General features: G+C 40.1%; 1 protein-coding gene across 1 annotated transcript in view; it reads right to left on the reverse strand.

The window, feature by feature from the left end:
- Window positions 1-740: 740 nt before the first annotated feature.
- Window positions 741-27,359, reverse strand: part of LOC124619522 (molybdenum cofactor biosynthesis protein 1-like) — a 49,280-nt gene continuing 22,661 nt past the window's right edge. Inside the window, exon 4 of the mRNA XM_047145970.1 lies at window positions 741-796. Within this exon, the coding sequence (XP_047001926.1) occupies window positions 741-796 (56 nt within the window). The remainder of the gene's footprint in view (window positions 797-27,359) is intronic.

Raw genomic sequence — 27,359 nt, forward strand, 5'->3', positions numbered from 1 at the left:
CTTTTTTAAAAACATAATGTATAAAGATGTAGCCCAAAATTGTTTAAGTGGGGTAATTTATTTGAAGTGCCAAACTAAACAGTAGCAAGAAAGTAGGCAAAATTCACATTTCTGCTTCTCCAATACTTCACTATTTCATTGCCAGGATAGGTTGGTGACCATTAAGTACATGTTTTAAACCACTAAATGAACTTGGAAATGAGTTTTCCTAGCTTCAGTATATTATTATTCATACTGTGTTCCTATCTAGCCACTGGGTAAGATCTTAGGAAAAGAAGTGAATAGTCCAATTTACTTATCCATTAGACGCAACACACGGTAAATCCTGTAAGAAGGATAACTCTATTGATTATCTTTTCCTGTAAACAGGACTATCCTTCGATAGTGTATTTTATTTTAAAACTAAACTAAATTTTAGTAAGAGGGTTATACGTGGCAACATAGAGACAGGGTTTCTGTTATTTACGTAAAAGCATACTAATATCATAATGGTAGTGTTATAAGGTCCTATTAATGTGTGGTCATGACATTTGTTAAATGTCTCACCACATTCCTATTGAAACTATTTACTCTTCTTGTAAATAACACCTATGACAATTTTATACAAATGTCCACTAAGACTTTGCTCGTCAACTTTCATTTAGGTAACAGCGATCTTTTAGATGTATTTAAATCAGTACTGTTAAGAAATACTGACTAGCTTTATTTTCAAGAATCTCAAGTTTAAGTTATACATACTGTTATCCTCCAATAAGAATCATTGGCCGATTCTTCATCTTTGACAGGTTCATCATGCCTGCAATGCAAAACATTATCTTTTGTATTAACAGATGAAATCCAACTTTTTAAATTTAATAAATGCTTATACATACATAAAGTTTCTTCAAAAAATGTATTTATGACAACTTCCTGTCACAGATAATTTTCACTGAATGTTGCAACCCAGTTATAATGCTGATGAGAAGCAAATGTTGTTCTTTTCCCTCTCTTCCTTCACCATCTCCTGTTTTGTTCACCTTGACATATTTCTACCAAACAGACTACCCCAATGGATCCACTGCTTATATTTAACACACAGTAAATTCAGTGCAAATATTTCCTTAACACAGGATGTGCATTGACGAGCTTGAATTAATCAGAAAAATATAAACAGATACTAACCGTTCCACAGCTCTTACAAAATACTTGCATTAAGTAATCATCAAAGCTACTTTTTGTACAGCAAGAGGACTAAAAGTCAAAATGGTGCTACATGCTACAGGCAGTGCAATACAATTTATTTTACTCATTGCTACAGCAATAAATGTACTTATAAAAATATTCAGACTTAGACTATAATCAAATACAGAGAGAGAAAATATTCTAACTAAAGAGATATAGCAGCCATAGGCAGAAACAAATAAAAAAACTGATACTAATCTTAGCTTTGAGGACCAAAAGTTTCTTCATCTGGAAAACACAAAAAGAGAAATGAGACTGTTCAAGAATTAAGGATGAAAATTCAGGATCTTGAGTCAAGGAAGATGGACATGATGAAATTCAGTTGCGAAAGAGCAGCAGATGATGTAATTTTAAATGCTGAGAAATAAGATCTCTTCAAGAGGAGCCACCAAAAGGTCAAATAAGTGAAGAACAAGCTGAAAATACCGGTAAACCGGCTAAAATGGCGGCAAATAGATAAAGGAAACAGAAAGAAAGTGCTGAAGAACAGGCAACCAAACAACAACAGCAACAACAACAACAACAATAACAGCACATTGTAGCAATATATAATAGCAGTCCCACAACATCTGGAGGAAGATTTTCCACTAACAGAGCAATAAATTCATGAAGCCATCAAATCTTCCAAAACTTCAAAGCAACAAATGAAGACTCCACTACAGCAAAATTATTGAAATAGTCAGAACACACAAATGATCTACAACTGCTGTTTGAGAACATTTGGAAAGCTGAAGAGATTATGGAAAGCATTAATCCACAGCTATGAAAAAAAGGGGACACTCAAAATGTCAACAATGGCAGAGATGCCTCACTTCTGCCAGTGGTATACAAAATATTATCAAAAATTCTCTGGACAGAGTTGTAGAAACTTTAGACAAATAACTGGGAGAATCTCGAGTAGCTCTAGAAAGGGAAGACCCTGCACAGAGCAGATGTTTATTAGAAAATCGATAATCCTCCACAGACTGCTAATCACCAAACCTATAATAGTATCATGTATTGGTTTCAAGAAACCTTTTGATTTGGTAGGCAGAGAAATTATAGGTAAAATCATCAAAGAATTTTGTATTAAAGCAAACATAATCCTCAAAACACTAGCAAATAGGATGACTGAAGCTAAATTTATGGGAGAAGTATCTCAACCATTTGAAATAAAAACTGGTGTTAGACAAGGGGACAGTTTATCACCTTTACTGTAACACTGCATTCTAGAAAAAATAGAAAGTATCTGGAATTTGGAGAAAAAAAAATTACAAAATTGAACCAATAATTTTAGGACGAATAACAAATGGAATTAAGGTAAACTGCCTGGCTTCTGCAGATGATTCTGATATACTTTCAAAAAATCTGACAGACAGTTATTGAAAGAAATCTTTTGGAAGAAATAGCAAAGAGAGCTGGTCCCAAAATTTCAGCCGAAAAAACAACATTGATGACAATTTCAAACAATGCATCAACATTCTTAGAAAAACAAAAATGTAAAATAGCATTAGTAAGTAAATTTAAATATATTGGACAAACTGTACAACAAAATGGACTAGAAGAATTAACAGTAGATGCAAGAGTCAGAAAACTGGAGAGAGCAAATCGTTTTACAAAGGATATTTACAACAAGAAATGTACAACTAAAAAAACAAAACTAAAACACTATCCCACAGTGGTATGACCAGGATGTTTATATGGATGAGGATGCCTAATGATGAACTATAAGCTGGACAGAACAGAGGTTCCTCAAAGGAGCATTATTAGAAAATAATGGTTGCAATACAAGCTACAGATGGCTGGAAAATGAGAAGTAATGAGGAGATCTACAAAAATTTTGAGAAAATATCAGAAGTAATGGCTAAAAGAAGATTAATCTTTTTTTAGAGACCTCTACTGAATGAGTAGTACTGGAAGAAGGACTCAATGATAGCATGGATTACAGAAATAAGAAAGAAACAACATCAAACAATCAGAAATAATAGAAAGAAACCTTTTTACAGATAAAATACTGAATTTAAAAGGATCATCACCTCTCCAAGATCAAAATTAATTTCATCCCTCTCAATAAGACCGTGAAAACCGGAAATAAAATTCATAAATATGATATTGCGAAGATCAAAATCAATCAAAACATATTGGAACAATGCCACCAGTAACTGACAGTTGAATCCCATAAATGGGCAGACATTGCCTCCATGATCCAACAAGCAGCTAATACTACAATCCTGACAGCTAAAAAGAGGAATCATACATGGTGGAATGAGGTTTGTGGTGAGGTGGTGGCCCAAACAGCAAGTGCATGCAAAAAGTGGAATTCTACCAGGAGTCCTGATGATTTTGATGTATTCCATGAAGTTCGAAAATATGCAGCCAGAACTCTATGAAGGTCTAAGCAATTGCATGAGAAACAGCAGTTAGAATAGATCGATCAGCGTTTCCAGATAAACAATGTCAGAGACTTCTATCAGACGTTCAAATCGAACTTGAAAGGATACCAAGCCCCTAGTTTTTGTTTTAAAGACGAAAATGGAAAGCTCAGTGTTGTGTACATAGTTCCGCATATTCAGCGCGTACACAAATTTCCCACTAGAGTGCGCCCCGCTAATCAAAACAGCGCAGGCGCAGCGCTCATCCATCTCCGCACTATGAGATGGCGCTGCCATAGAGACGGACCAAATTCTGCTTCCGCCGATCCGCGTATTAACACACTCCTTGAAATTGAAATAAGAACACCGTGAATTCATTGCCCCAGGAAGGGGAAACTTTATTGACACATTCCTAGGGTCAGATACATCACATGATCACACTGACAGAACCACAGGCACATAGACACAGGCAACAGAGCATGCACAATGTCGGCACTAGTACAGTGTATATCCACCTTTCGCAGCAATGCAGGCTGCTATTCTCCCATGGAGACGATCGTAGAGATGCTGGATGTAGTCCTGTGGAACGGCTTGCCATGCCATTTCCACCTGGCGCCTCAGTTGGACCAGCGTTCGTGCTGGACGTGCAGACCGCGTGAGACGACGCTTCATCCAGTCCCAAACATGCTCAATGGGGGACAGATCCGGAGATCTTGCTGGCCAGGGTAGTTGACTTACACCTTCTAGAGCACGTTGGGTGGCACGGGATACATGCGGACGTGCATTGTCCTGTTGGAACAGCAAGTTCCCTTGCCGGTCTAGGAATGGTAGAACGATGGGTTCGATGACGGTTTGGATGTACCGTGCACTATTCAGTGTCCCCTCGACGATCACCAGTGGTGTACAGCCAGTGTAGGAGATCGCTCCCCACACCATGATGCCGGGTGTTGGCCCTGTGTGCCTCGGTCGTATGCAGTCCTGATTGTGGCGCTCACCTGCACGGCGCCAAACACGCATACGACCATCATTGGCACCAAGGCAGAAGCGACTCTCATCGCTGAAGATGACACGTCTCCATTCGTCCATCCATTCACGCCTGTCGCGATACCACTGGAGACGGGCTGCACGATGTTGGGGCGTGAGCGGAAGACGGCCTAACGGTGTGCGTGACCGTAGCCCAGCTTCATGGAGACGGTTGCGAATGGTCCTCGCCGATACCCCAGGAGCAACAGTGTCCCTAATTTGCTGGAAAGTGGCGGTGCGGTCCCCTACGGCACTGCGTAGGATCCTACGGTCTTGGCGTGCATCCGTGCGTCGCTGCGGTCCGGTCCCAGGTCGACGGGCACGTGCTCCTTCCGCCGACCACTGGCGACAACATCGATGTACTGTGGAGACCTCACGCCCCACGTGTTGAGCAATTCGGCGGTACGTCCACCCGGCCTCCCGCATGCCCACTATACGCCCTCGCTCAAAGTCCGTCAACTGCACATACGGTTCACGTCCACGCTGTCGCGACATGCTACCAGTGTTAAAGACTGCGATGGAGCTCCGTATGCCACGGCAAACTGGCTGACACTGACGGCGGCAGTGCACAAATGCTGCGCAGCTAGCGCCATTCGACGGCCAACACCGCGGTTCCTGGTGTGTCCGCTGTGCCGTGCGTGTGATCATTGCTTGTACAGCCCTCTCGCAGTGTCCGGAGCAAGTCTGGTGGGTCTGACACACCGGTGTCAATGTGTTCTTTTTTCCATTTCCAGGAGTGTATGTAACGCAGCCAATGAGATTGCTGCTAACATAGAACATTTTCTCCTCGCGCATCACACTCGCGCAGTGATACATGAACGTGCGAGGTATTATAACGAGTGTAAAGACCTTCGATCAGTCAGTCTGCATTTGTCTGCACCAGTCTGTATGAGTCTGCATTAGTCTGTACCAGTCTGCATTAGTCTGTACCAGTCCGTCGAGTTCTACAATTGTCTGTACCAGTCCATAGTCAAGATTCAGTCTGCGCCTGATAAGATTACCATATTCCTGTACATAGCCATGAAGATAAATGTATAGACACTTTTGTCAAGTATCTGAGATATATGTGAGAATAAGATTAACGTACCAATCCCAAAGAACTTCAGATTGTCAACTGTAAATAGCATCCAGAACCAAGTTAAGTAATTTTTATATTTGTTATTATTTTAGTAAATGTGTGTGAAAATTAATCAAATTCTGTTTAAAGTTGGTCACCGTCAATCTGCTACTCTAAGCATGCAAGTGGCATTTCTATCATCTGACCGAATGGCAGAAGATAAACACACCATGATAAGACCACGAGACATATTGCTGACACTCGCTTACTTCGTTAGAGCAACAAGTCAAATAATCTGATGGTGTGTGTACTGAAGGTCTTACAGTATGCACACCACACTCGGCCTGACCAACAAAGAAAACTGCAAGATCATGTCTCGTTACTTTGAAAACCTACTTAATTGTGATGAACCGAAAGAAAGATTCCCTGCATGTGCCCCAATCCACAAACTACCCCTAATCTCCATCTAGTAAAGAGGAGACCAAAGAGATCATCAACAACTTTAAGAATAATAAGGCAGCTGGAGAGGATTCAATAGTGGTGGAACTACTGAAGCTGGCAAATAATGAAACTCTAGATATACTAGTCCAACTTTTTGAGGAGATCTGGAGAGCTGGGATGATACCAACTGAACGGCAGTCAGCTTTAATCCATCGTCTACACAAAAAAGGTGATAAATAGAATGTCAATAACTATAGGGGTACCTCATTAGTATCTGTTCCATATAAGATTCTCTCCAAAGTGATACAGAATAGAATAGAAGGTCATTGTAACCAACTGATTGGGGACTATCAAGCTGGTTTCCGAAAGGGCGATTCTTGCGCAGAACAGATCTTTAGCCTGAAGAACATCATCAGGTCCAAAAAACTGGAAGAAATAACTATGTGGTCATGTTTGTTGATTTTCAAAAAGTATATGACTCCATCGACTGACAGGCATTAATGAATATTTTGGAAAAGTTTGGGATGGATAATACCTCAAGAAAGCTGATCAAACAAACTCTTACTAACACAGCGTCAAAAATTAAATTTATGGGTGAGGTATCTAAACCCTTTACAATCAGAACGGACATAAGACGAGGAGATGGACTATCCCTCTCCTTTTCAATTGTGTCTTGGAAAAGGTCACTCGAGAGTGGAGAAAGTTATTAGCCCAAGAAGAAACAAATGAAGAGTGGTTCAGACTTGGTCCTAAGAACAAAGGGGTGTGCATTGACTGCTTAGATTTTGCGGCTGACCTGGCCATTTTTGCTAACAACATAGAGTCAGCAGTCAACAAGATAAATAGGCTGTCAGAAATTGCTGAAAAAAGTTAGACTCCAGATCTCTATTCAAAAGACAAAATATATGACGAACATCTGTAACGGACCTGAATGGATGATAACCAACCTGGGAAAAAATCGGATGAGTTAAGAATTTCAGGTATCTCGGTGAAGTCATCCACCAGGAGAATGGATTAAAAGAAGAAGCAATTGCCAGGATGAGGAAGTTAGACCAAGCATACCAACTGACAAAGAATACTTATAACAAAAAGTCTATGAGTATGTGGGCCAAGTTCCAACATTATAATACAGTTGTAAAACCTGAGGGCTTATAAGCATCCAAAACTTTGACCACGAATAGACAAGGTCAAGCTGAGCGGCTGGAAAAGCGTGAGTGTAGGATATTAAGGAAAATCCTAAGGTAATAGATGGGTCGATGGACAATGGCGAATGAGAGCAAATGAGGAATCGTGCAGCAAGACAGAACCTATCACAGCATCCATTACAAAGAAATGATTGTTTTTTATGGTCATCTCATGAAAATGGACGGTGATCGACTATCAAAAAGAATACAGAGTTTCATCCTATCTAAGAAAACGAGGCCGAGATGGTTCAAAGAATGTGAAAAAGATCTTAAGCAGATTGGTATCTCAGAGAGAAATTCCTGAAAGGAACAAATTTAGAAGAATGGTGACCAACTACCAAGGTTTTAACATGGCATCAACATCCGAAAGACAGTGAGGACCCTTATCTGAAGGGCATAAAAAGGTACTTCTTGGAGGGGCTCAGAAGATACTGGCAGGAAGTCAAAGCTGGAGCAAGAACAAGACATGGACACTACAGTGAAGTCGGTTGTTACCACGCAGTCCATAAAGACTCACCTCGATAAAAAAAATAAATAAATAAAAATAAAAGGCTTTCGATGCAGAAGAAATAGGGGATTGAGAACAACACGAATAGAATAAAGGGGGAAAAACATGAGGAGGAGATGGATGAGTACTGGAAAAACAGGAGACGACAAGGGAAGAAGAAGAAGTGAAGTTATTACATGATGAGAGATGGTGATTGCATTTGATTTGATTCAGTTTTCGTTACATACACCGAAAAAATGAGATGATTCTCAAGGGTGTGGAACATGTCAGAATGTATAACACAAAACATTTTAATATAATGAATACTACCCTGATCATTTGTCACGAGATTGTCAAAATAGGTGAATACAATACAGTAAACTGGAGAAGCTAATATTTACAGAATTAATACGCTGTCAGAATGAAATATTGTTGTTGTTGTTGTTGTTGTGGTCTTCAGTCCTGAGACTGGTTTGATGCAGCTCTCCATGCTACTCTATCCTGTGCAAGCTTTTTCATCTCCCAGTACCTACTGCAACCTACATCCTTCTGAATCTGCTTAGTGTATTCATCTCTTGGTCTCCCTCTACGATTTTTACCCTCCACGCTGCCCTCCAATACTAAATTGGTGATCCCTTGATGCCTCAGAACATGTCCTACCAACCGATCCCTTCTTCTGGTCAAGTGTGCCACAAACTTCTCTTCTCCCCAATCCTATTCAATACTTCCTCATTAGTTATGTGATCTACCCATCTAATCTTCAGCATTCTTCTGTAGCACCACATTTCGAAAGCTTCTATTCTCTTCTTGTCCAAACTATTTATCGTCCATGTTTCACTTCCATACATGGCTACACTCCATACGAATACTTTCAGAAATGACTTCCTGACACTTAAATCTATACTGGATGTTAACAAATTTCTCTTCTTCAGAAACGCTTTCCTTGCCATTGCCAGCCTACATTTTATATCCTCTCTACTTCGACCATCATCAGTTATTTTGCTCCCCAAATAGCAAAACTCCTTTACTACTTTAAGTGCCTCATTTCCTAATCTAATTCCCTCAGCATCACCCGACTTAATTAGACTACATTCCATTATCCTTGTTTTGCTTTTGTTGATGTTCATCTTATATCCTCCTTTCAAGACACTGTCCATTCCATTCAACTGCTCCTCCAAGTCCTTTGCTGTCTCTGACAGAATTACAATGTCATCGGCGAACCTCAAAGTTTTTATTTCTTCTCCATGAATTTTAATACCTACCCCGAATTTTTCTTTTGTTTCCTTTACTGCTTGCGCAATATACAGATTGAACAACATCGGGGAGAGGCTACAACCCTGTCTTACTCCCTTCCCAACCACTGCTTCCCTTTCATGTCCCTTGACTCTTATAACTGCCATCTGGTTTCTGTACAAATTGTAAATAGCCTTTCGCTCCCTGTATTTTACCCCTGACACCTTTAGAATTTGAAAGAGAGTATTCCAGTCAACATTGTCAAAAGCTTTCTCTAAGTCTACAAATGCTAGAAACATAGGTTTGCCTTTCCTTAATCTTTCTTCTAAGATAAGTCGTAAGGTCAGTATTGCCTCACGTGTTCCAGTGTTTCTACGGAATCCAAACTGATCTACCCCGAGGTTGGCTTCTACTAGTTTTTCCATTCGTCTGTAAAGAATTCGTGTTAGTATTTTGCAGCTGTGACTTATTAAGCTGATAGTTCGGTAATTTTCACATCTGTCAACACCTGCTTTCTTTGGGATTGGAATTATTATATTCTTCTTGAAGTCTGAGGGTATTTCGCCTGTTTCATACATCTTGCTCACCAGATGGTAGAGTTTTGTCAGGACTGGCTCTCCCACGGCCGTCAGTAGTTCCAATGGAATATTGTCTACTCCGGGGGCCTTGTTTCGACTCAGGTCTTTCAGTGCTCTGTCAAACTCTTCACGCAGTATCATATCTCCCATTTCATCTTCATCTACATCCTCTTCCATTTCCATAATATTGTCCTCAAGTACATCACCCTTGTATAGACCCTCTATATACTCCTTCCACCTTTCTGCTTTCCCTTCTTTGCTTAGAACTGGGTTTCCATCTGAGGTCTTGATATTCATACAAGTCGTTCTCTTATCTCCAAAGGTCTCTTTAATTTTCCTGTAGGCGGTATCTATCTTACCCCTAGTGAGATAGGCCTCTACATCTTTACATTTGTCCTCTAGCCATCCCTGCTTAGCCATTTTGCACTTCCTGTCGATCTCATTTTTGAGACGTTTGTATTCCTTTTTGCCTGTTTCACTTACTGCATTTTTATATTTTCTCCTTTCATCAATTAAATTCAATATTTCTTCTGTTACCCAAGGATTTCTACTACCTCTCGTCTTTTTACCTACTTGATCCTCTGCTGCCTTCACTACTTCATCCCTCAAAGCTACCCATTCTTCTTCTACTGTATTTATTTCCCCCATTCCTGTCAATTGCTCCCTTATGCTCTCCCTGAATCTCTGTACAACCTCTGGTTCTTTTAGTTTATCCAGGTCCCATCTCCTTAAATTCCCACCTTTTTGCAGTTTCTTCAGTTTTAATCTACAGGCCATAACCAATAGATTGTGGTCAGAGTCCACATCTGCCCCTGGAAATGTCTTACAATTTAAAACCTGGTTCCTAAATCTCTGTCTTACCATTATATAATCTATCTGATACCTTTTAGTATCGCCAGGGTTCTTCCATGTATACAACCTTCTTTCATGATTCTTAAACCAAGTGTTAGTTATGATTATGTTGTGCTCTGTGCAAAATTCGACCAGGCGGCTTCCTCTTTCATTTCTGTCCCCCAGTCCATATTCACCTACTATGTTTCCTTCTCTCCCTTTTCCTACACTCGAATTCCAGTCACCCATGACTATTAAATTTTTGTCTCCCTTCACAATCTGAATAATTTCTTTTATTTCATCATACATTTCTTCAGTTTCTTCGTCATCCGCAGAGCTAGTTGGCATATAAACTTGTACTACTGTAGTAGGCGTGGGCTTCGTATCTATCTTGGCCACAATAATGCGTTCACTATGCTGTTTGTAGTAGCTTACCCGCATTCCTATTATCCTATTCATTATTAAACCTACTCCTGCATTACCCCTATTTGATTTTGTGTTTATAACCCTGTAGTCACCTGACCAGAAGTCTTGTTCCTCCTGCCACCGAACTTCACTAATTCCCACTATATCTAACTTCAACCTATCCATTTCCCTTTTTAAATTTTCTAACCTACCTGCCCGATTAAGGGATCTGATATTCCACGCTCCGATCCGTAGAACACCAGTTTTCTTTCTCCTGATAACGACATCCTCTTGCGTAGTCCCCGCCCGGAGATCCGAATGGGGGACTATTTTACCTCCGGAATATTTTACCCAAGAGGACGCCATCATCATGTAATCATACAGTAAAGCTGCATGCCCTCGGGAAAAATTACGGCTGTAGTTTCCCCTTGCTTTCAGCCGTTCGCAGTACCAGCACAGCAAGGCCGTTTTGGTTATTGTTACAAGGCCAGATCAGTCAATCATCCAGACTGTTGCCCTTGCAACTACTGAAAAGGCTGCTGCCCCTCTTCAGGAACCACACGTTTGTCTGGCCTCTCAACAGATACCCCTCCATTGTGGTTGCACCTACGGTACGGCTATCTGTATCGCTGAGGCACGCAAGCCTCCCCACCAACGGCAAGGTCCATGGTTCATGGGGTGGGGGGGGGGGGGGGGGGGGAAACATTGTTATGCACTATTAATAAATTTATGTTATGCACTATTAATAAATTTAGCATACACAAAATACCTAATATTGACTGTTGCAACCAAGTACTGTCAAAACTTAAATCTAACATATTTTTACTTACGCTGGCCTAACAGTCTCTGTTAGGATATTCATCTGTAGAGTAGAAGGCATTGCCTATCAAAAAGTCATTCAAACTCTGTTTAAACTGTGCTTTATCTGAAACCAAGTTTTTAATGGTTGCTGGTAATTTATTGAAAATGTGTGTTCCTGAATATTGGGCCCCCTTTTGGACCAACATAAGTGATTTTAGGTCTTTATGTAGATTGTTCTTATTCCTAGTATTGATAATATGTATTGAGCTATTTGTTGGAAATATAGATATATAACTTGCATCAAATTTCATTATGGAGTAAGTATACTGAGAAGCAATGGTTGGAATTCAAAGTTCCTCGTATAGGTTCTGCACGATGTTCTTCAAAGACTGGTCCCAGATACTCCATTGCACCATTCACCAAACCTGATAACCCCGAGCCGTCAGTAACAAAAATTAAGTCTTGCTTAAGAGATTTACAGCACTACATGCACTTGTTACCAAAGTCTCATTTACTTTTAGAGCTATCGGTTCCACTTCCTTTTTGGCCCCACTTCTCTCTGTCTTCACTATATCCCATACAGTTCTTATTTTGTTGCCCGATACAATTATCTTTTTCTCTTAATAAAGCTACTTCGATTTCTGGATCACTTGATTCAATATTTTGCAGTATTCTTTGCAATGCATTACAATTCTAATATCAGAAATGTTCCTAGATAGTAGATACAGTCTCCTTTTTGCCCCACATGATATCTTTATTCCTTGTGTAATCCATGGTTTATCTTTTGACTTCTGTGTGATCTGAGTTACCTTTAGGGGAAAACAATTTTCAAAAGAGGAGGTAACTTTATTAATAAATGCTTTGTATTTTCCATTTGAGTCAGGTAAACATCTCTCCAGTTCATGTCTTTGAGCAATTTCCTGAATTCCTCAATTTCTGGCTTATTTATTATCCTCCTGTACTCAGATTTAATATTTTTTTATCCTGACAAGTTTCAACATTTAACACAAGATGCTGCATGTCGTGATCAGATAGTCCATTTACTATTGGTTTTGTGATATGACTTTTTTCCTCTAGATTTGTTCATAAAGATATTATCAATAGCAGTCTCAGAGCATTTACATATCCTAGCTGCAAAGTTCACAGTAGGAACTAAATTGAATGATAGTGTTAAAAACACCAGCAACCACTATTTCCTCTTCTTTTTTTTTTACACAAGCTATTCCTTTCGCTTTGTGAAATGAAGCACTGCCTAGTTCCAAAACACAGGACTACTATGACAAGGTGAAATGTTCTCAGAGTGCTACATGTATGATAGTAAATGTAATCCGCACTATAGTTGTTTTCTGAGTAGTTATGCTGTGTGTGTTTCATTCAATCAGATGAAATGGAATAAAATCATCAATTTATTTATTTTGGCTCTTTATCACCAAGATACATTCAATGTTGGTTGAGGTTTATCTTTTGAATTCACTCCAGTGTAGATTCTCAAAATTTTATCAGTTGTCAAAGTACTTGTAACACAGTTTCCGAATTTACTGCCATCCAGGAAAGTCTCCCACTCAAATTATTCTCAGAGACTGAGAGCTGGCTGAAACCCAGAGTAGAAAGCTCTCACATATTTAGTGATTAATGGAATATATATCGGAAAGGCAGGTTAGACACTGTAGGAGAGGGAGTGTCCATTGTCTCTATTGAGGTCAAAGCTGATTGTGACAGTGAAGTTACCTGGTTGCCTATAACAAGTCTATGTGAAATCACGTTAATTAATGGATGTTTTAATCATCCACCCGGTTTTGCTATGACAGTTTTGGAGCCATTCAAAGAAAGTCTACAGACAGTAGCACGTAAATACCTAGATCATGCAATGCTAGTTGGAGGTTAATTTAGCCTACTGAGTATAGATGGTAGCCTATGGCTTTATTTCAGGGGGTGCAGTCAATCTTGTGAAGCACTTTTGAATGTGGTTTTCGAAAATTGTCTTGAGCACCTAGTTTGGCATGCCACATGCAATGGAAATATCTTAGACCTTGTAGTTACAAACAGCCCAGATATCATCAATGACTTCAGCATAGAGATGGGGATTAATAATCATGATAACATCATAACAACAAAGATTACAAAAATTAATAAATCAGTCAAGAAGGCTAGGAAAATGTTCATGCCAGAAAGAGCAGATAAGCAGATGTTAGCATCTCATTTAGACAGAACTGACATCACTTAGTTCCCACTTAGTTCCATTAAGATGGACATAGAGAGATTATGGTCAAAGCTTAAATAGATCATGAATTGCACTCTCAACAAGTCTGTACCTAGTAAACGAATTATGGATGCAAAAGAGCCACTGTGGTTTAACAATGAAATTCAGAAAATACTGAGGAAGGAAAAGCTACTGCACTCTTAGTTCAAACGAGAATGCCAAATGCCAACAAGGAAAGGTTACTACCACTGTCATACCTCAGCAAAAGATCTGGCTGAGAAGCAGGGGAAATTATTGTCCTATGTAAAATCACTAAGTGAGTCAAAGTTTTCCATCAAGTCACTTGACCAGTCTGGTGTGGCAGTAGGAGATAAATGTTTTAAATTTTGCATTCAAGAAATCATTCATGCAAGAGAATCATATAAACATACCGTCATTTGACAATAGCACAAAGACACCTAACAACAATCACCACAAGAGGCCAGCGCTAGCACAAGTTGTTCACATGATATTCGTTGGACTGTTGCCTGTAAACACATGCCATGTCAGTGCTCTTGGAAGAGAGCTGTGGCAGTGACACGGCTCTGTTGTTGTTCCTGTGTAGTGATCTGCAATGACGGGACGGTACAGGGGGGGGGGGGGTCGAGATTCAAGCAGTAATTAAGAACTTCATAAAGAAAGGTATGAAAGCGAAGGACATTCATGCTGATTTCCAGAATACACCAGGGGACTCTGCTCCTTTGTCTTCAACTGTTGCCAAGTGGATAAATGAATTTAAATTTGGTCAGGAGAGCTTAGATGATGATCATCCATGAATAGGTCAGCCAAGATGTGTCACTACTCTAGAAATCATTGCAAAAGTGCGCATAATGATCAAGGAGGATCACCAATTTAGAGGGCATGAAATTGCTCACGCTTGCCAGATGTATCTGAAAGGTATTCACAAGATGGGTGCCGCGACTCTTGACGCTGGGTCAAAAACGCATGAGAATGGACATATCACAACAATGTTTGGCCTGTTTTAGGAGAAACAAACAAGATCTTTTGTGCTGGTTTGTGACCACGAAGAAACTTTGTTTTACTACTATACCCCAGAGACAAAGCAACAATCAAAGCAGTGGAAACATGCTGAATCTCCGCCGCCAAACTCCTTCAGCGGGGAAGGACTTGGCGTCAGTGTTCTGGGATGCGCCACCAAATTCCTTCAGCGGGGAAGATCATGGCATCAGTGTTCTGGGACGAGAAGGGGATTCTGTTTGTACATTGTCTCCCCACTGGGCAAACAATTACTGGAGAATACTATGCTAACCTTCTGGACAAATTATAACAAAAGGTATGCGAAAAAGGCCAGGTTTAATAAGGAAGAAAGTCATCTAGCATCAAGCCAATGCACGCTCACACGCGTGTGCCATCGCCATGGTAAAATTACACAAACTAAGGTATGAATTGTTGCCACACGTGCCTCTTCCCTAAACTGAAAATTTTTCTTTGTGGATGAAGATTCACTTAAATGAAGAATTGGTAGCCTGAGTTGACAACTATTTTGTGGGCCTGGAGGAAAATCATTGTCGAGATGGGATCAAGGTATTGGAACACTGTTGGACCAAGTGAATTAATCTACAAGCAGGGTACATTGAAAAACAAAAAAGTTTCAGTGACATAAGTACTTTTTTTCTATTCTGTTTCAAGAACTTTTCAAACCACCCTCGTAAGCATCCCTGACACCTGAAATAATTAAAAACAAATAAGTCGCCAGTTGCAGATGGAATCTCAATTTGGTTTTACAAAGAGTGCTATATGGCACTGGACCCTTACTTAGCTTGTATTTATTGTGAATCTCTCACCCAGCAGAAAGACCTAAGCAACTGGGGAAAAAAATACAGAGGCGTCTCCTGTAAATACGAAGGGCGAAAGAACAGACCTACGAAATTACAGACCAATCCGTAACATCAGTTTGCTGCAGAATTCTTGTACATATTCTGGGTTTGAATCTAATCAGTTTCATAGTGACCAATAAGTTTATGTCCACAAATCAGTACAAAGCATCACTCATGGGCAACTCAGCATGCTCTTTTGTCATACGACGTCTGTTCAAAAAATTCCAGAACTTTGTCCACAAAATTTTCTATGCTTATCTTTTAGTTACTATGGATTGTCTCCTTCGAAATACTCTCCTCCACAATTGATACACTGCTCCCAATATCATTTCCACTTCCAGGAGCAGTCTTGACACACCTCTTGCTGGGTCGCATAAAGTGCTGTCTGCGAATTTTCTTTTATCTCATCTACCATTGCAAAACTTCATCCTTTTCAACTTTGGAAATAAAAAGAAGTCTGCAGGGGTCATACTATTCTCACATGGAACATCTCATTCTCTTTTGTGAGATCCAAAAAGTTTTTTTGGTTTTGACTCATGAGCCGTGGAATGAACTTGGCGGCAACACAATGCATTCCAAGATGCTGTGTCATTTCATAACATGATCCACTTGAAATGTTACATTCTTCTACAATCTCTCGGACAGTGAATCTTCGACTGGCACACACAATTTCGTTGACGTTCCTGACACAAGCGTCATCAGGGGACATCTAAGAGCGTCCTGAACAAGGATTATTTTTGACTTTTGTAAAGCCATTTTTAAAACGTGTGAATAATACGTAACACCGAGTATGGCTTAAGCACTCATCGCTATAGGCTCCCTGCATCATTTGGTGTGTCTCTGTAAAGGTTTTCTTGAGTTTCACGCAAAATTTAATGCAGATGCATTGCTCCTCTAACTTTGCCATCAAAAATTCACAAACCCAGATTCCATATTTCTTGATTTCCGAGAAGCATTTGACATAGTGCCTCACTGCAGACTTTTAACAAAGGTACAAGCACATGGAATAGGTTCCCAGACATGTGAGTGGCTCAAAGACTTCTGAAGTAATAGAACCCACTACATTATCCCGACGGTGAGTGTCCATCAGTGACTAGGGTATCATTAGGATCGTTCCAGGGATGTGTGCTAGGAGCGCTATTACTCATATTTTCTATGTGCATAACTGATCTGATGGACAAAGTGGACAGTAATCTATGGTTGTTTGCTGATGATGATGTGGTGTATGGAAGGTGTCATTGTTGAGTGATTTAGGAGGATAAAAGATGACTTGGACAAAGTTCCCAGTTGGTGCAATAAGTGACAGCTAACCCTAAATGTAGATAAGTATAAGTTACTGCAAATGAGTTGGAAAAACAAATCCATAATGCCAGAATCCTGCATTAGTAGTGTCATGAATGAAGAAGTCATATTGTTTCAATATCTGGACATAACTTTGCAATGTGATATGAAATGGAACAAACTTGTGAGGGTCATGGTAGGGAAGGTGAATAATCATCTTTCGTTTGTTGGGTGGATTTTACTAGTGTGGCTCAGCTGTGATGGACATCACATATAGGGTGCTAGTGTGATCTCTTCTTGAGTACAGTTTGAGTGTCTGGGATCCGCAAGGGGTCAAATTAAAGCAGACATTGAGGTATTTCAGAGGCAGGATACTAGATTTGTTAACAGTAGGTTGAAACAACAACATACAAGTATTATGGAGATGTTTCTGGAACTCAAATGGGAATCCCTGGAGGGATTTTGAGGAACACTGTGCTGACTGCAGAACAATTCTGCTTGCACCAACATACATTACGCATAGGGACCACGAAGATAAGAGATGACAAATTAGGACTCATAGAGAGGCATATAGACATTCACTTTTTCCCCACTCGATTGGCAGATGGAACGGGAAAGGAACTGACTACAGTCGAATTAAAATTACTTGATAGTTGGCACTTCAAACGCCAATAAGAGTTGTCAGCGTCACACTTGAACTGTCTGCTGTTGCCAAACTCCTCCAAAATTGGCCAGTCACTTCCAATTCCTGGTACAGCATTCTTTCTTGATGTATTTGTATCCCGAATTATGAGCCCGACACTTTTATTATGTATTTCATGACACATGATAACTACACCAAAAACAACACACATTAACAATGCTAATGAAAGACACATATTTCATTCATAGCACTAACCAAACACTACTGAATAAATCAGCACAAGGTGTAATTCAGTATCATACTTATAGTTATCATATTCACAGAGATCATCTTACATTAGATAAGCTTTTCACTACACTGCGTGAAACTGAAATTTTTAAGGTTGCAATTCATAGTTGGAACTGGGTCACTACATTCACATATATAAATACTTCATGCAGTGCTGTGGCATAGCACAATGGTTGGCAGATTAATCTAATGTGTAGCATGTCGTAGGTTTGAATCTCATCAATGTAGCAAAATTTTTAATTCTAAATCTAACCAAATGAGTGTGATTATTATTTTCATTCAATTAATTGGTTTAAATGTATTTTTTTTATTTTTAATACTTCGTTGCATCATTTTTCATCATTGTTTTGACTGTTCTATTTGGTCTTATTTTTCATCTTGTCATTATTTCTTCATTTGGAATCTGTCTCAGTCATCTATAATCCACGACTAAGGGCCCACACGGACTGTTCACTGGTTTCAAACATGGCAGCATGTGCAGCTAGTTTAAGGATAGTTACAGGTAACAAATGACACGGAGAAATTTCAATTTGCTTTCAGCCCTGAAATTGAGTTTTTGTTGTCTTGAGTTTACCCTTAAGGGTTAGCTTTAATCGCCATGAACAAAGCGATAATGATATTAGTACTGCTGCAGACTGTTGACCACAATTTTCTCAGCTGGGTTAGGACACAAGTTTACAGTCAGGGATACAAAACGCGTTGTCTGCCCCAGTTCAGTCACTGGTCACTTTAAATCAATAGTCAACAGAGTATCCAACATTTCTGACATACCTTGCACCAGCCACTAGAAAAATTGCTCTGTGTTAAACATTTAACATAATTTGTGAAGTGAGCCGCTTGTTTGTTGTCACCTGTAACCAAACGGTAGCTGGTAGCCAATGTGGCAACATTGTTGCAGCAAGTGATTGATGTCAACTATCAAGTAATTTTATTCAGACTATTGTAGTGAGACAGGGTACCTTCAGCCATGCACCATATGGTGGCTAGTGGAGTATGTATGTAGATGTGGAATCAGTCTTTCCTTCTCATCCCATCTGGAAAGTCTCCCCTGATCTGCAGTTCTGGGTAACTTTCTCAAAATCTAACCTTTTTCCTAGACCTATCCTTCACCCCTCTTCCTTCCACTTCAACCCTTCTGCCTGAAGAATGAGCTACTGGCTCTGAAAGCTCGCCTAATTATAATCTTCTTTTATGTGTGTGTTCTGCCGCCACTTAGCGAGTAGATTGTTTATCTATCCAATTCAATTATCATGTAATCAAAAGCTGCATTTAACACGCCAAGTCTCTTTTACCAATCATTTTTAATATGTCCTACAGAATGTGCTGTCTATCCTGTCCTTTTTTGAGATTACTGTTTTGCTGTACTTTTCTACAGGCATCATCTTACTTATTAGGAGTCAGTTCATTCATGTTGTTGTTGTTGTGGTCTTCAGTCCTGAGACTGGTTTGATGCAGCTCTCCATGCTACTCTATCCTGTGCGAGCTTCTTCATCTCCCAGTACCTCCTGCAACCTACATCCTTCTGAATCTGCTTAGTGTATTCATCTCTTGGTCTCCCTCTACGATTTTTACCCTCCACGCTGCCTTCCAATGCTAAATTTGTGATGCCTTGATGCCTCAAAACGTGTCCTACCAACCGATCTCTTCTTCTAGTCTAGTTGTAGAGCTGCATGTCCTCGGGAAAAATTATGGCTGTAGTTTCCCCTTGCTTTCAGCCGTTCGCAGTACCAGCACAGCAAGGCCATTTTGGTTAATGTTACAAAGCCAGATCAGTCAATCATCCAGACTGTTGCCCCTGCAACTACTGAAAAGGCTGCTGCCCCTCTTCAGGAACCACATGTTTGTCTGGCCTCTCAACGGATACCCCTCCATTGTGGTTGCACCTACAGTACGGCCATCTGTATCGCTGAGGCACGCAAGCCTCCCCACCAACGGTAAGGTCCATGGTTCATGAGGGGAGTTCCTTCATAGTCAACAGTTAAGGAATGGGTGGCTGAATTCATATGTGGCATATGTCTGTAAGATGACTCATGAACAATTTCCTAGAATTACAATCAAATATGAAAATGCTGAGAAAGAACACAGTGTGATATTGCAAGATCAGTAATTAAAAAGATGTGCAAAACAGTTGATGCCGTGGCTGTACCAGAAAGTGAGTGGCATATCTGTTGAAGCCTCACTACAACCTAATGTGAAAAACAATTTGGGACAATCTGACACACAACTGATTCTATGCACCAATCTGTTCCCGTGGATGAGAGATGACCGAAATGAAACAGCAGTTGCACAAAAATAGCCAAGGTGACTTCATCGGAGAGAAAGAGTGGTCATTGTTTTCTAGGATGCAAAAGGGATTTGTATTTTAGATTAGCTTGCAAGACTGAAACAATACCTCACAAATACTATGCAAGTATTCTGACTCAACTGGATGAAAAAACATGGAGCCAAGACCCAGGGGGAAAAAAAAAGTTTATCGTCAGTGAAATGCATATGGTCACAAAGGCACTTTCACAATAGGAAAACTGGGAGTTTCAAGTGTGAAGTCTTCAAATATCTATTCCATTCTCCAATTTTTTCACATTCTGACTTTAGCTTCTTCTTCTTTTCTTTTTGTATGAATGATTCACTTAAGACTATATGCGTCACAGCTCAAAACCATTTTGTGAGTCAACAACTGGATATGTTTTCACTGCTCTGTCTCTTGTAACTCCGTTGGACATGGAGGTAGCAAATGAGGATATAGGATGTCCATGACATACTGCTGTGCTGTCAGAGTGACCTGAAGTCATATCCGATGCTGCCCCACATGCCCTCTCCCTATGTCGTTGTCATACTGACTGACAACTGCAATCGCGGGTCTTGCAGAATGTGACTCACTGCTGATCACATGACAGGTGCAGGTGTGAAAGGGTTACAATGTGCTCGGTGTACATTACAGCGATTCTCCCATGGGCTCGTCAGACACGGTCAACTGGAAGCTTGCTGACAAGCACGCTGCCCTTACGTTCCCAAGCAGTCCAACATGGGGCCACTACCACATCTGAATGTCTCACAAATCTGCATATTGCATAATTCAATCAGCCTGGCAAATGGAGACACACAATTAGGCCCCTTCAAATTTTGTTACGTGCTGATAATGCTGACTCACAGAAGTACAGGGCATCTGTGTCCTTCACAGGGATCACTCAACATCTTACACTCTTCACATCTCTTATAGCTCCTACCATTCATGGTAACAATCCGAGACACAAACAAAGCTAATGCAATCTGGTGGCCTTTGTATCCATTTCAGAGAGTTGCGACTCTCATAATTTACCACTGGTATGCACACTCGTGAAACTACGTTGCTTCAGGGAGCTTCCCTTTTTTTTCTTCAAGCAGTTTAGTTCTTTGAATTCATTTTTCTTGTAGCTCAGAGTAATTATTTTATTGTGTAGCAAACTTAGAGACTAGCATTCTGCTCTGAGCTGTCGGAGTTGGCGGTCATGTGTGTGTGAGGTGTGCTTGCTTGTGTGAATGAATGGTGTGTATTTCTATTTCTTTTTCTGATGAAGGTTGTGGCCAAAAGCTTATGTGTAAGTGTCTTAACTGCGCCTGTCTGCATTTTAACGTGCCATCTTTATGGTAATTAGCACTCTATCTTTTCCTACACTGCTGATATTCCAACCTGGAGTTTCCATTGTTTGAACTTACGGTCTACTGTTTTATTTTGCAGTGCACTTCTACAAGTGTAATACACAAATGTTGCCTTAGGAAAGAGTCACAATAACATCCATGTCTACCGTTTGCTATTTTTTACTAAATAGCATGTCACACTCGAAATTTAACTTAGCCAATGAAATAAGTTTGAAGATTTATTGTGTGTAAAAGACACTATGGCCCACTGTGTGGGAAATGTGGGAAGTTCTGTGCAGAGACGGAGTTATCCACAGATGTGGTAAGTCTGGGGAGCTATACGGGTGTTAAAACATCGCCACCTGCTGGGATGAGGGGCCACTTACTCTGTGGTGGCGCTGTGCCAGCAACGAGCTCGACCCATTGATTAGCACCACACATGACAATGACCAACCAGCTGCTTCTCTGTGCAGAGATATAAAATTTATCGATTTTGGACGTCGGGTGACAATCTGTCACATGGAGAACAATGTTTACTCTGGCAATTTTAACACTAATCTAGTGTTCTACTACATATTAATGTGAAATGTTGTCTATGATGTTGAAGCGTGTAAGTTAAACTGATATCTGAGAATTTGTTGTTTTTGTGGCACTATCTGGAAAATGACCTCTCTTGCAGCTCCAAGCATAAATGTCAAGTGAAGAAGAATAATTAGCACAGCACACTGGAACCGAGTAGGGATCCGGTTTACTGCTCGGCCACTAAATTAGCATATTGTGAGTACACCAGAATAGACGCTGTACACACTTGCATATACTACATACACAAGTACAAGCATCGATCAAGCTACTGTGAAACTGCACTCTGTGTGACTCATCACTACATCAGAATACTGTAAATGTAGTGATTCCAATTTCTTAAGGTCTCTTCCTGTTTGTTTTCATCAGTTGGATCTTATTTTTCAAGTATGTGGGAATCCAATGAGCTGCCTGTTTGGACACATTCTTTCTGTATGTCCCACAAGTTGGATTCTTTGGAGACACATTGTAACAAGAGTTTTTAGGAATTTGATGGAGATTTCACGCTGGGTTCTGTGTGATGTGTTCCATCTTTTATTCTTGGGCCTAAGATTTTTACTACAATTTTACATTCTTCTAATTCAGTTTGCTGTTTTCATGTCTTGTGTTGGACAAAGAGTCTCTCTCATGCATAAAGAAATTCTAATTTGATCACTGTTGTACAATGTTAGATTTTAAAGTTCCAGGAAAAATACTTTTAATTAACTGAGAGACAGTTTGTATTTTCTGAGGTCTGGATTCTATGGCCTTCTTTTCATTATGATGTTCAGTGGTCTTTTTCACCTAATTATTTAAACTCTTTAACACCAAATACTATGTTGTTGACTATATAAGTTCAACTAGTGCCATTTTGGTATCAGCCAAGAATTTTTTCTCCAGGTGAAATTAGTAGTCCAATTTTCCTAGCTTGCTCCCTTAATATTTCAAATTGCTTTAGCACATCAGTAATGTTTTTGTCAATTAGTATTATGTCATCGGTATAGGTTACACAATATAATTCTATCTTTAAGTTTACGTTCTAGTCAGTGTAATAGTGCACCTGCTCTTCTCCATTACCTTACCATTTTCTTAGGGGCATAGTTGAATAGCAATGTGATATGCCATCCCATTTTCATATTCTTATGTCTGTCTTAAATTACACTGCTTGAAAAAAAGTGAGACACTCAGAAGGTGGGGAGAAAACAAATTGAAACATAGCGAATTTAGAGGATATGTGATGTTATATCAGTGATAACAAAACAGAGTCAAATTTACACAGAACTTATCAGTTTGAGCCCACTTATCAATACAGCAATGCACCCTGTCTGGCCTGGACAGTGCGGGAGGATGTCATAAAGCTGCTGCATACCCTCCTGAGAAAGGTGATCCACAACTGTTGTAACTGGACATTGCAATCATGGATACAGGCAGTGGGACGGAGTTGACGTCCATGTTGGTCCCATAATGTTCTATCGGGGACAGATATGGGGATTTTGCTGGCCACAGGAGTATATCAACATCACACAGACAATTTAAAGAGACACATACTACATGTGGACAAGCACTGGCCTGTTGAAAAATAGCACCACAATACTATTACACACTGCTGTACCATCAGAGTTCCCTCGGCCATTACAAGCCGAGACTTGAAGTCATACCCAATGGCTCCCCACACCATGGGACTCCTTTCTGACCCCCCCCCCCCCCCCCCAAAAATGTGGAAGAATGGGACCTCTCCCAATCTCCCCGGGTCACTGTCAAACTTCTCCACGATAGTCATTTGGAGCAGTGCAGGACTGGGACTCATTAATGAACATAATGTGACACCATTCATTAGCAGTCCATACTTCTCGATCATGGCACCACTTCGCATGCAGTCATTTGCTTGAGTGTTAATGGCAGCCTATGCGCAGGATGGCAATGCCATAGTCTGGCTGCTCCTAGCTGTATGACACAGCATGTTGCAAGGAGTCTATTACAGTGAACTCCTGTTTATCCGAAATGATCAGGACGGTGGCCGGTTCTGATAACGAAAATTTCAGATAAATCAAAGTCCCCCTGTTTTCACATGTGAACACTCCAAATTGTGTCAATATTGCGAAATACGATCGTAAAACGTGCGTAGGGTATGTAAAACGTTTCTGATACGGTTGCAAATAACCCTGTACTTTTTTACTGAAAAAATTGTGTTGACATGTTAAAAAGGCACCAAACTATGATTGAAAACTCAAAGTTTTTAAATGCTGTATAACAAAGCTCGTTTATTTTGCATTCTTACAGAAAAAAATCTCCCTTATTTGGCAGCAGGAAAAAACAGGAGTTTTAATTTTATTACCTGCTCTTTTGAATAAAAAATAAACTACTGAACAAAATTGTGAAATAAATCTAGAGATTACTCAAAGGAACGAAAAGTCTGTCTAGAGGAACTTTCAAGAAAATTAAAAAAAAGAAACCTTTTAAGTTATCAACATAGAAGTTCTAGGATGCTTCATTAGAGTTTATTTTTTGGTAACGAAGTCACGAATGTCTTTTTTTTTTTTTTTTTTTGTTTTTTTGCTTGAGAAACTATTGCTGCAACAATACATCTCCAACATTGAAATCAAACTATTTCAGGATAAATCGTCTCCTCCTGTTGGCTGATGTACTCCAGGGCAGTTTGGATCACTTCGTAACAGAATGTGTGAGGAATATTTTTCTCTGATTCATCATCAGAAACATAGTCTTCTAACGCTTTATGATCGGTCACAATTTGGACGATTTCATCCTCAGTCACATGAAAAAATGCCATTTTCCATCCACTCTTCAATGTCTTCGAAGTGTGTGTCTTTACAACCAGCTTCTCCAGTAAATTCACCAAAATTATGTCAGCTTGAGTTTCGGTGTTGCCTCCTCCTTCCCACCACTTAGGTTGCCTTACGATCTAAGAGTTTTTTCCAAGACCTAACAAGAGGAACTGGAGGAATTAGATTCCAAGCTTCAGCAATCAATGAATGACACTTAAAACATCGATTTTTTTAAGAGCTTCCACAAAATCATCTGCAGCATCAATCACACCTATTAAGTATTCCAGCATCTTGCGTCTGTAATGTTTTTCTATCGCCTCAAGAATACCTTGGTCCATCGGTTGACATAGAGATGTGACATTTTGTGGGAGAAATACAACTTTGATATCCCCATCTTGCAGATCACCTGGGTGATAAGGAGCATTATCCACAAGAAGTAGCGCTTTTCAAGGAAGTCCTTTTCCTTCCATGTAATTTACTACAGCTGGAACAAACTCTGCCTGGAACCACTCTCTGAAGATGGCACTGTTCATACATGCCTTAAGACTGATTCGTGTACCTCAGTGGCAAAGCTGGTTGGTTGGTGTCTAAATGCTCTTGGTGTTTTGGATTTGCCAATTAAAGTAAGACACAGTTTATGATTGCCAGTGGCATTACTGCAAGTGAGGACAGTAAATCTTTCTTTGATTTTTTTGTATCCGGAAGCCATTTCTTCTTCTTTAGAGGCAAGGGTTTTCGTTGGCAGCATTTTGTAATTCAACTCAGTCTCATCACATTTGTAAAGTTGATTGCCAGTATAACCTCCTTTGTCAATGATTGTGTGCAGTTTCTTCTTAAAATCAGCATAGCAGCTTCATCCCCAGATAATGATTTGGCACTGATGGCAATTTCATGAATGCCATGCCGCTTCTTGAAACAATCCTGCCGGCCATTACTTCCGAGGAATTCTTGCTTCTTTCCTTCAATCAGCTCATCAGCTCATTTTGACAAAGTAGAGGACGTGAAACTGACACATCTTTGGCTCTTATTTATTCGTGCCACAAAAATAATGCCTCTTCTAACTGAGGATGTGCACCTTTTCTCATTGTTTTTCAAGATTTCACTGCGCTGCCCAATGCTTGGATGGAACAAAATTTTTCAATTCCTGATCGATTTGTCTTCCGATCAGTAATTGTACTCCTACTCTGCAGCAACTTTTGTGGGTGGCTCACCAGCATCAATTATCTGCAAAGTGTGAAGCTCTTTTTCCAACAAGATCACATTCGTTTTATGTTTTGTGCCCGTAGTCACGTTCAGTGTTCTTTTTACAGACACTCGACTGAGTCCTTTATGGTTTTTGGCCCCTTTTATCTCTGGACACTTTAAGGCACATAGTGGGAGCACAAAACCTCAAATCAGAAACACACAGATGCAAAACTTGACAACACTCGAGATGCACTAGACAAACTTTTGATTTTTGAAACCAGGCTGTGGCAGCCATCAAATGAAAGCATTCGATACATCTATGCCATTTCCTCTGTTCTACCCAAGCCCACGTGGCAACACAACAGGGTGTTGTACGTTCACTGTTAAACACTCAGCTTTGGTGTACCGACAACAAGTGGAAAGTGTTAGGCGGCGCACTCTAATTGTCGGTTTCGACAGGGCTACGTTGCGCTGCATAGAACAATACTGTATGTACTGTACTTCCAAGGAGTTCCAATAGATGGCAGTGGCATACGAATAAGAAACACACTAGAGCTTCAACCAACACACGCACGAATTGATGATACTTGGAATTTTGACACGCACCAGTGCACTGATTAGCAGTAGATTGCCAAAAAACACTAGCAAATGCTTGGCTCCAGGTGCATGCAAATTGAAACTTGTCAAGCGTCAATCTAGCTAGCCAAAAGTGTAGCTGCACGAGAGTTTACTGTACTTGTTCTCAGATGGCAGTCACAGACATGAACAGATTACAATGTACTCAGTACACTACACAGTGATGCTCCCTTGTAGCGGTCTGATGTAGTCAACTGGAAGATTGATGATGAGTATGCCCTTACTTTCCAACATCAGGCCACTGTCAGATCCAAATACTCCAAAAATACAGATGTTGCAAGGTTTAACCAGGCGACCAAATGGACATCCACAATGAGGTTTCTTTCAAACTCTCATCAGATAATGCTGTCTCACACCAATATGCAGCACCTTCATATCCTCCAGAGTGATGATTCAACATCTGACGCTATTCACATCCCTTATATACCACACGATGCTTGCTAAACAGCAATAAAAACAAAGAACACTAATGAATAATGAAGGAAAAGACAGACTGTTACTTACCATAAAGAAGATACCTTAGGCTGCAGATGGGCAGAATTAAAAGACACTTACATAAAGCTTTCAGCCACAGCCTTCATCAGTAAGTAGTAATCTGTCTTTTCCAACATTGTTGATATTCCTACTGGAGTTTCCATTGTTTCAAGGACACTGATGCTTTTCTGTGAGTGTTTCCTTTAT

This window comes from Schistocerca americana, chromosome 6 (genome assembly GCF_021461395.2).
Source record: "Schistocerca americana isolate TAMUIC-IGC-003095 chromosome 6, iqSchAmer2.1, whole genome shotgun sequence".
Classification (NCBI taxonomy): Eukaryota; Metazoa; Arthropoda; class Insecta; order Orthoptera; family Acrididae; genus Schistocerca; species Schistocerca americana.